Source organism: Nicotiana tomentosiformis, chromosome 12, assembly GCF_000390325.3.
Source record: "Nicotiana tomentosiformis chromosome 12, ASM39032v3, whole genome shotgun sequence".
Classification (NCBI taxonomy): domain Eukaryota; kingdom Viridiplantae; phylum Streptophyta; class Magnoliopsida; order Solanales; family Solanaceae; genus Nicotiana; species Nicotiana tomentosiformis.
The window spans coordinates 10,761,577-10,772,753 of record NC_090823.1 but is presented as its reverse complement, the minus strand read 5'-3'; the positions used below and the strand labels follow the sequence as shown (position 1 = coordinate 10,772,753).

The following is an 11,177-nucleotide window of genomic DNA, read 5'->3' as shown; positions in this document are numbered from 1 at the left end:
AAAATTAGAGTTATGTTGGGACATGAACACAACTTGGAGCTATTTTTGAATTTTTGTGAGTGATTTGAAGTGAAAATTTTGCAAAATAATTTTTTAGTATTTTTCAAAAAATTTCAAAATTCCGAAATTCAACTTCAAGTGAAATTTAGAGCCTGTTTGGAAAGCCACCTAGGAATAGGATTTGGGTATAATTGGGCGTAATTACTTAGTTTGGCATGTTTGTCTAGCCAAATAATTTATTTTATCAAACATACATTCCATGACGTTCTTACAAAACGTATGTTTTTAATTTTTATAATTAATTAAACTAAATACTATTAATTTGAAAATATATATATAAATTATTTTTTCAATATTAGTTATAAATATATGATTACTAATTAGTGTATATTCAAGAAAAAATATGCATCTTAAATACCAAATCTAATATCATTTATACTTATAAAAAATTATGTATAGGCATATATTTATTATTTTTAACTTTTAAATTTTGATAATTCATTTAATATTTAATCTAACTGTGTAATTACACTTGTCCAACCAAATAGTACGCTTGTAATTACATTATAATTACGTTGTGACAAACAAACATGTCGTCGTAATTATTAGACTGTATAATTACTAGGATGCATAATTACTACCCTAATAATTACATCAATTCCAATTACCGAGTGGGTTTCCAAACAAACCCTTAAAATTTTCATAGCAAACACTAATTTAGAAAAAATGTAATTTTTTTGAAAAAAAGTGATTTGTTTTTTTTAAATTCCTAAACTTTCCCTAAGTGGGGTCGTTGGAATCTCTCTCACATTTTCAGCAGCTTCCAATTGCCGAATCTGATTCTGATCACGATTATGGTATGTATGTTGGGGGTCGCAGTATATCCCGGAAACTTAGGGAGGAATATAATTCGGCAGGTGGATGAGAGCGAGGTGCATACCTTTCTCGTTCCACTTCATTGATTACTAGACCGTGCTTTTTCTACTTGTCGAGTTTTTTTTTTTTTTTTTGATTTGTCCTTTTTGTTCGTGTATTATGCAAAATAGGGTTTTGAAATCAATTTGGATTTGCCATTGGGGGTTAGTATGGTGGCTCCAATTAATCCACAACGGGGTTTCGAGAATATCCCAAGATATATCGAGTTGTCTCGCATGGCCATTGATACTTTCAATTTACAGAATGTAAGTAAAAAGTGCTTATATAATTGCCTTATTCTTAGAGAAAAATGTTTCTGTCTGCCCCTTGTAAATTGGCTTTCTTCTGTTTGTTAGAATAAAAGGTACGAATTTGTCAAAAATGTGACTGTGAACACATCACTTGCTGCTGGGTTGTGGTGTCGTATCACTTTTCAAGCCAGAGATGCTGACGACGATGCTGTAAAGATCTTTCAAGCATTGGCGTGGTGGGGAATTGATGGAGACAGAGATATTAGATTTTGCAGGCTTAAGAAACCATCCAAGTGATGATGGTAAACTTTTTAATATGCATCTTCTCCCTTGTTACTTACATTGCTTTTATATGCAACATGCTTATGCTAAGATATATAACTTCCAATGGTTGTGCCCTCTTAGGATTACCTTGTCTCTCGTGAGGTTTTTTCTTGCATTGACCGGCGTGTGTATGTGAAAAGGGAGGGGGGAGGGGGGGGGGTATATGTTTTCCCTAGCGTACAGTATCATTATCCATTTCATTCCATTTGGATCTGTTATATTCCAATATGCCAACATTTATTGCTAATGGTGTAAAAATTATGTTGCTATTATTTTGTGTGCTTGCCGGCAAACCAAAAAGATAACTGTGTATAACTTCATTATCAGCCCCAACCAACATCATGCATTCTTTCCATATTCTTAAATGAGAGAAGGAATGAAAATAGATGCATTCTGATCTTTAGTTATTTAGTAACATGTATGTTGGCTAATTCACTTTGTGAATATTCATGTTTATTAGAGAATTCACATGATTCACTTGATCAATGCTGTTGTGATATGTGATATTCTTTGTTTTGTCATTTTCTGGGAAAAGAAATGAACTAGAAAATCACTTAAGGTAGAAACATTACAAGTCTCGCATGAACAATAATGCTTTGCCTCTCCAGGAAACTACACATTCCCTTATTTCTGCTCTTAAAGGATTTGTTTTGTCTCTTCAGTACTAAAATCTTGCCATCATCAGAAAAAAGTAGATTAAGGGAGCTTAAACCTTTTAATAGTTAAAGCTGCAGCATATAATCTTTCTTTTTTTTTCATTTACACCATGATTACCCTCCTGAAACCGCATGAAAGATCTCCACTTTCTTCTCTCTTTTTTTCTTCTTCTCGATGATGGCAAGGATTTTTAGTACTGAAGAAAGAAACAATTCCTTTAAGAGCAGAACTAAGAGAATGTGTAGCTTTTCTCTTCCTATCTCGTTTTTTTCTTTTTTACCAAGAAATGATTTTGAACTCAATCAGATTCTCACAAAAACTTTTGTCCAACTGAGACAGTCTGAGATTATAATTTACTCAAAGAGTACATGATTCATTGGAAGAGCTTCTTGCATTAGTGTTCAAGATACTGATGTGCTTTGTTGGCTTTCTATTTACTCTTCTAGTTCATTATGCATCCCGTAGAGTCCAGTTGAGTCAAGAATTTGGAAGAAAAAAAAAGGGTGGACTACATCATGTTTTTATGGAAACTATAAATGCCTCCATGTCTATAAAGATAGAAACTGCATTACCTGTTGAATTCTGGACATCATAGCAGCCATCTCTTCTTAAATCCTTTTGTCCGCTTCTACTCGTGTTCTTGGAGCCTTTTGTCCATTTCTGCACAGATACTGAAGAGAAAATACTGCATAAAGTTTTTAAATTCAACTGCAGAAACAAATACAAAGGAACACTGAAATTCCAGCTTAACTGGAAACAAGGACCAAAAGAAGGGACTAGGTCTCCACAAATACCTATCTGTGGTAACTTTCATCGGGTTGCCACAAAAACTTTCCATGCCAAATAGTTCAAAATATTTCATTTCGGAGAACAAAATTTTGTCTCGATTATACGTGGCGACTTTCCAGGTCGCCACTCAAAATCTTTACTTTTCATGTAACTAGATATGTCGCCACGAAAAGATCTTGATTTTTGTGGCGACTTCGTGGATCGTAACCGAAAGTCCTGTTTTCTTGTACTGTAATTAGGTTCCCTTTGGAAAATTCTTTAGTAGGATCGGAGTTTTGGTTCACATCAAAATAATGTTATACCTAAAACATTCAACTCCCTTGTGGTTGCAACTTGTCTTTCTCGATCGCAAAGTCTGCATTTTCTTGTTCAAGCCTTCAAGGTGTTTGCTTTGTGCAGGTTGGAACTTCCAAAATTTTTTATATACCGGCAAATGATGAGAAAATTGATGCTTTAAAGTTCTTTTGGTTCTGCCCTGCTTTTCTTTTCTTTGTTGTAATTATCATTTATTTTTGGCAGGTGGTGAGCGACCCCCTGATTCCAATGTTGATGTGAATGCTACGCGGTGAGCTAGTCATCTCGTTAAGCTCTTGTCAATCTTCTACTATCTTAGTTATTTATGAGAATGTAGTGCCATTTACTTTACTTGTATTATTACTAAGACATGAAAAAGGGTGTTGTGATTTGTCTTCTACTCTCGTAGGTATTTTATTAAGAATGTAGGGTTATCTGTGTTTCATTACTAAGACAAGGAAAAATGTTCTCTGATAATGTTATGCTTCTGTTATGTTTGACGGTGAAGCTTTTATTAGAGTAACTTGGTGTTTAGAGTATCTAATAGGTACAGTTGAAGTAGCTAAAGTGGCCAACTTTAGCGAGATGTCTATAAAGGGCAGCCTGGTGCACCGTGCACAAGGCTTCCCGCGTTCACGTAGAGTCTGGTAAGGAAGCATTAATAGATGCTTCTACGGCTCAAACCCGAGACCTAAAGGTCCGTTGTTCCAACTTCCAAGATAACTTTGGGATATGTTTATTCTTTGCTTAATTTTTTATTTTAATCACAAGTCATGATGTACATGCGATGGTGTGATAAAATAGCTGCTGCTGAGTGTAGCCTGTATAATAAAATTCGAATACCTTACCTGTTAAAATGAGATATTTACTCTGTTTAAGCCAAAAATTTAAAAAATAATTGATGATATTATTTCTCTTTAGAAAAAAGGCATAGCTTGTTACATATAAAGAAAGATGCAACACAATTCTTTCTTATCTAATTCATCAGGATAAGAAAATATAAGAGCTGAATCGTAGATGGAAAAATCCTACGATAATTTTACTTTTCAAATGTTATACACTTTTCGTTTCATTTTACATGTCACTATTTTGACTAGACAAAATATGGAATAGGTACGATTTTTTTTTCTTGCTTTTTCTTTATGTTCCTCTCAATCTACTTCTGCAACTTTCTTTTTTTGTACTTTATGTGTAAATAAATGTTTAATGATCTATTTGGTCCTTTTTTAAAAAAATTGTAATTACATTAGGGCAGCTTTTCTAGTTTGTTTATGAGCAAAAGAAGAAAAAAGTGTGATGATTTTTCTTGCTTTAGAGCTTCAAATTTTCCAAGCAAGAACAAATTGGATCAAGAATATAAAACTAAGCTAATATTTTTCGACCTTTTAATGACTTTGTTTTGTTAAACGTAGCTATCCCTAATCCACAATGCAGAGGAAAGTGATCTTAAACATACAATGTTTTGTTGGACTGTATATTTTTTGACACATAAGTTCCACAATAATTTGCTAACTGCTGCTTTATTCTAAGTAGCTATGTCCAGGATGTTAAGTCCCCCAGCAGATCTAGGGTAGCATACTTTGTCCCAGGCTAATATTGTTTTTTTTTTCAAGTCCACCCCTCAGTCCAAAGAAATCTTCTACATGTAGCTTCAATGAGTTTAATAACTTTCTTAGGCAGCACAAAAATTTGAGACCAAAAAGTTTGGATGGAAAATAACACTGATTTGATCAATTGAACTCTCCCGGCATATGATAAGAATTTTGTTGTCCATGAGTTGATTCTTCCCAGCATCTTCTCTATAAGAGGTTGACATTGGATCACTGATACCTTTTAGTGCTCAGAGGAACTCCAGGGTATCTGATGGGGAATTCACCATATGAGAAACCTAACACCTTCAATATCTCATGTTTCACCTACTGAGTGACCCCTCCCAGATAGACACAACTTTTGTTTTGATTAGCTATCAGCCCCGACGCTTGAGAGAAACTTAGAAAGCAGTCATATAACGTAGTAGCAGAGATCAGGGGCGCGTAGGGTCAAGAGTGTTCAAATGAACCCGCTTCGTCAAGAAAATAACACTGTATATATAAGTATATTTTATATTTCTAAGAACGTTTTATGTATAAAAATTATTTTGACCCCGCTTAAAACATTGATGATGAATAGCCTGATGGCAAAGTGGGTTCAAATTTTCCCCAAAGGTCTTGAGTTCAAAACCAGTCAAAATTATTTTGTTTTAATACGTATTTCCTATTTAAATACGACGTGACCCAACCCATTCCCAAACTAACAGGCCCAATTTCGAAACCCTTCTCTATTTCTCTGCATATTTCATAAAAATGCAGATGTTCTCTCTCTCTTTCTCCCTCCCTCCCCTTTCTCTCTCTCTATACTGAATCTTTTAGTTCAATTTCAAAGGTCTCCTGCCATTAGCCTCTCACTCTCTCACCATCAACTATCACCATCAGGTTTCTCTCTTATTTCTAATTTTTTTTTCTTGTACATATAAATTAGGTCTATCTTATCAATTATCATTAAGTGATTTAGGGATGACTAATTGATTATAACACATTGGATTCAGATTAATTTTGTTTTCTAAGTGTATGAGTGTATTATGTATATGTGTTTGGCTAATTGCATTATATAGGTATTCCTTTCAATTAACTCAATTATTCCATGATATAAATAATCTACTTTAAGATACTTGCCCATCACTAGAATTTACATTGCTGATTTTTCTATTTGTTCTCTTTGTTGGTTCAAGAAAAATTATGATGAAAACAATAACTCTTGTAAAGACATTTTGAACTTTCAAAGTTGTGGTCCAAAGCTATTTAATGATGATTAAAATCTCATCTAACTGTTTTATAATATAATGATATGTAAAATAAAAGAAAATTAAATTATTGGTGAAGAATGAAAAAATGTTAGTTTAAATTTAAGTTTAATTAAATTATTCTTCTAATTCGAATTCTAATTTGGTAATACAGTTTATGCTACAATGAAGAGATTTTATCCTCCGGTATCTTCCAAGTTGCCACAATCAAGTTCATCTTCTTTAATTGTTACTCCCGTGGAAGAAAATTTGAACTAATTAGTAGAACAACCTCAATCCTCTAAAAAATAAAGACAAGGAATAGATCTCGATTCTTTAAAGACTGATCCAAAGGAGAGATTACCCATTAGAGACTATCATCCAAATGAGCGTGATGAGATTAGAAAAGAATACCTCCGAAGAGGTCCTTGCCAACCCCGATATCATAAGTTTCCTCAAAGAGATTTTTCGGGCTTAAAACGTCGTTTCAATCCTAAATGGTTTAAAGGATATCATAATTGGTTGGAGTATAGTGTGATTGAAGATGCAGCGTACTGTTTGTATTGTTATTTATTTCAAGATGAAGGCATTCATCAAGGTGGAGGTGATGTATTTTCAAGTTTAGGATTTAAAAGCTGGCACAAAAAGAACAGATTAGATATGCATGAGTCGAGCAGTATTCATAATCAGGCAAAAAGGAAATGTGAAGATCTATTAAAACAAAAACAGTCAATTCAAACTTTATTTGATAGGCAATCCACTCAAACCAAGCTCGAATACAAAATTCGCTTGAAGGCTTCAATTGAGGTGGTGAGACTCCTATTGAATCAAGGATTGGCATTCCGTGGACATCGTGAAGATGAATCATCATTAAACAAGGGTAACTTTCTTGAGATTCTTTCATGGTATGCAGAGAGGTGCGATAAAATTCGTGATCTTGTGTTGAAAAAGGCTCCAAAGAATGATCAGTTGACTTCTCATAAAATTCAGAAAGACATTATCATTGCATATAAAATTGAAACGGTTAAAGCAATTATGGACGATCTAAATGGAAACTTTTTTGCATTGCTAGTTGATGAATCATGTGATGTATCATGCAAAGAGCAATTAGCTATTGTCATGCGATATGTTAATAGATGCGGATCTATGGTGGAGCATTTTATTGGGATCGTTCATGTTCGTAATACTACTGCTTTGTGTTTAAAGAAAGCAATTGTTGATTACCTTGCTCAACATTCTTTGAGTTTATCTTATGTGCGTGGACAATGCTATGATGGAGCAAGAAACATGCAAGGGGATTTGTGTGGCCTCAAAACTTTGATTCAACAAGAAAGTAAATCTGCTTATTCCATTCATTGTTTTGCACACCAACTTCAATTGACTCTTGTTGCGGTATCCAAAAAGTGTCTTGAAGTGGGAGAACTTGTATTGTTGGTTTCTAATGTATTGAATATAGTGGGAGGTTCTTTTAAACGTATGGATGATCTTCGAGAATCTCAAGCAGAAAAAGTTCAAGAGGCATTAGACATGGGTGAACTTGAAACTGGTAGGAGTTTGAATCAAGAACTTGGTCTTGCTAGAGCTGCAGATACTCGTTGGGGTTCGCACTACAAATCTTTTAAGAACTTTATTTCTATGTTTGGCTCAATTATTGATGTTCTTGATACTATCGTTGTTGATGCCCGGACTTTAGAAGAAAGAGCTAAGGCAAAGGGATATCCTAGCACTTGTCAAACATTTGAGGTTGCTTTCATGTTGCACCTAATGAGAGATATTTTGGGGATCACAAATGAGCTTAATACATCCTTACAAAAAAAGAAGCAAGATATTGCAAATGTTATTCTACTTGTTGAAGTGGCAAAGAGACGGTTGCAAAAGCTAAGAGAAGAAGAATGGGATTCACTTATTGATAAGGTATCTGCATTTTGTGTCAAGTATAATATTTTGATACCAAACTTTGATGACCTCTATGTTAACTCTGGAAGATCTCGACGTAAAGTTGCTGATTATACTATTTTGCATCACTATCGTGTTGATATATTTTTTAAGATTATTGATTGGCAAGTTCAAGAACTCAATGCTCGTTTTAATGAGGTGACAACGAACTTGCTTATTGGAGTAGCTTGCTTAAATCCAGTTGACTTATTTTCCAGTTTTGACATAAACAAAATATTGAGGATGGCTGAATTATATCCTGATGATTTTGATGAGAATATAACGGTTACACTCAAGAATCAGCTTGAAACTTATATTGTTGATGTCCGTGATGTTGATGAAAGGTTCTCAAATCTACAAGGACTTGTTGATCTTTCTGAAACACTAGTTAAGACAAAGAAGCATTTGAATTATTCAGTTGTGTTTCGCCTTGTGAAATTTGCTTTGCTTCTACCTGTTGCCACTGCTACCGTTGAAAGAACTTTTTCGGCGATGAAGTTGATCAAGAGTGAATTGCGAAACCGAATGAATGACGAATTCATGAGCGGTTGTTTGGTACCTTATGTAGAAAGAAAAATTTTTAACACCATTTCTGATGAGACTATTATGAATACTTTTCAGGAAATGAAAACTCGTAGAGGGCATTTGTAATAATATATTTTATTAATATATTTTTTTGTTGACCTCTTTATATATTTGCTTCTTCGTAGTTTGAACCCGCTTGATAAAAATTCTGGGTCCGCCACTGGCAGTCTGGCAGAGATGATATCTCCCCTGCAAAAGAGAAGTAAGTCGTCCGCAAACCTCAGCTGAATTAGTTGTAACTTAGCACATTTTGGATGGAAATTAAAGTTTGGATTCTTTCCTAGCTCTTTTAACAATCTGTTGAGGTACTCCATTACTAATACGAACAGAAAGGGAGATAATGGACCCCTATCTTAACCCCTTCTTTGCTTCAAAGGGCTTTATTGGATTCTCATTTATCACTATTGCGTAGGATACCGTCTTAACACAAGACATAATCCAAACCACAAAAGTAGAAGGAAAGTTAAGGCTCACCAACACCTGTTCCAGGAAAGGCCATTCAACAGAGTCGTAAGCCTTTTGTATGTCTATCTTCAGCATGCACCTAGGAGAGATGCCTTTCCTACCATAACCCTTGACCAACTCATGGCTCAATAGGATATTATCAGATATCAGTCTCCTTGGAACAAAAGCTGCTTGACCACTATCTACCAGACTATTAATTACTCTTTGCAATCTTTTGGTTAACACTTTAGATATTAACTTGTAAAGCATTGTACAACATGAAATAGGTCTATACTCTTTCACGGATGAAGGGTGTTGTACTTTAGGACTGAGGGTGAGTGTGGTGCAATTAATTGCTTTATACATATTGGATGAAGCAAAGAAGTGCATTATTGCTGCAGTCACTTCCTCCCCAATCACCGGCCATACTTTTTTGAAGAAACATGCATTGAAACCATCACAGCCTGGAGCCTTTAAATCGTCTATTTCCTTCAGAGCTAGATCCATTTCTTTGGTTGCTCTGATGGTAAGCACCCTCCACTTCCAACCAAGAGGTTTTGAGTTCGAGTCACCCTAAGAGCAAGTTGGGGAGTTCTTGGAGGGAAGGATGCCGAGGGTCTATTGGAAACAGCCTCTCTACCCCAGGGTAGGGGTAAGGTCTACGTACACACTACCCTCCCAAGACCCCACTAGTAGGATTATACTGGGTTGTTATTGTTGTTGCTAGAGCCACTTCTTCTTTAGAAACAGGGGTTGTCAGTTCAAATTGTTGATCTCTATTTAAGATAGGACCTCCCTTCCTAACATTGGGCTGAATAGCAGGTATCTGAGCTCCCTAACTTATACTACATAGAAATTACACAAGGCAGCGATTACAGTTTTTTCGTTTAATTTTTGGGACATAAATGTTCTGAAATTAAGATTTTTAGTTCAAAATTTTCAACATAAAAATAAGTACTGGCTAATCCTTAAATAGTAGCCCTAAGAATGACTATTTGTCTGCCCCTTATACCACTATAGGAGCACAAAGATCCGCAAATATTTTTAGCTATGAATACACTAATACTTGAACTTATGATTCTGGAGCTTATTATTAATTTTTCGCCTTGGTTTTTCCAAAACTTTGACCCTTCAAATAAAAAAATGACCAGAAATTTATTTTCTTTCGGAAATAAGTTCAGTTGGATTTAAAGATTGCCCATATAATCTATTTATTTGGCAAAATAAGACTTTGCTACCTAGGCTTTTGGTAATATTAGTCTTTGTTTCGTGGGTGTAATTTTTTTGAAAGGATTTATATAAGGAAATTTTATTAAAATCCTAAATATTAGACTTCTTACACAACTCAAATAAGAAAATATTTAATAACTATAATTTTAATTAATCTAAAAGTCCTAATATTGAAAAACTTATATTGTACTAAGGGTTGTAAACTCAAGGAAGTGGGTCAATTGGACACTTTATAATTTGAATAGAAGAAATAATCCTGCAAAGATTTTTTGTATTTTATTTATAAATCACTTGTAACTCTTATGCGAGTATAATACGAGTTCACGTGTGACCCGCCAACATTTGTTTCTCATAATTTCACTGTGGACTAGAGGGATGTTGTTTCAAATAAACATTACTGGTCAATAAAGGTATATGGCTTTCATAGCTCAGTTGGTTAGAGCACCCGTTTAGTAAGCGGGAGGTCTTGAGTTCGACTCTCAATGAAAGCAATTAATATTTTTTCCTTTTTAATGAAGTTGCTAATACTGAATTTGTAAACTATGAAGGGGGGAAAAATACAATATATGATCTTTTTGAAAAGCCACGATGTCATTGTTCTTTCCTTTATTTTCATTTTGGAAGACTTATCCCATTGTGGCTGATATTAATTGCAAAAAAAATGATCTTTTTGAAAGATAATAGGAGAAGTTTTTTTTATATTAAAAATGTTCTATTTTATAAAAGCCTTCCATTCTTTCTTAGAGGAAATGAGATATCATGGTCATTTACAATGTTGAAATAAAAAAAGTGCCTTTTTAAGATTTCTTATGTGTAAAACTAAAAAAATGATCTATGTTTCAATTTGATCATACAATTTCCCTCTTCGGTTTCAATTTGATCATACCATGTTAAAAGATAAACAATTAGTCGTACTTATTAAGTGCTTCTAATAG

General features: G+C 34.2%; 2 protein-coding genes and 1 non-coding gene across 3 annotated transcripts; all 3 read left to right on the top strand.

Annotated features, from left to right (window-relative positions):
• The first annotated feature begins 776 nt into the window (after nt 1-776).
• LOC104094640 (uncharacterized) lies at nt 777-3,730 on the top strand. Its single transcript, XM_009600600.4, has 4 exons — nt 777-932; nt 1,047-1,181; nt 1,272-1,468; nt 3,456-3,730. The coding sequence occupies exons 1-3, from the start codon at nt 855-857 to the stop codon at nt 1,461-1,463; spliced, it is 405 nt and encodes a 134-aa protein (XP_009598895.1). The 5' UTR covers nt 777-854; the 3' UTR covers nt 1,464-1,468; nt 3,456-3,730.
• A 2,978-nt stretch (nt 3,731-6,708) lies between these two features.
• LOC104114015 (uncharacterized) lies at nt 6,709-8,634 on the top strand. Its single transcript, XM_070190076.1, has one exon. It carries the CDS (start codon nt 6,709-6,711, stop codon nt 8,632-8,634), a length of 1,926 nt encoding a protein of 641 aa, XP_070046177.1.
• A 2,025-nt stretch (nt 8,635-10,659) lies between these two features.
• TRNAT-AGU (transfer RNA threonine (anticodon AGU)) lies at nt 10,660-10,733 on the top strand. The gene has a single exon. It is a non-coding gene; the product is annotated as a tRNA-Thr (tRNA).
• The last annotated feature ends 444 nt before the right edge of the window (nt 10,734-11,177 follow it).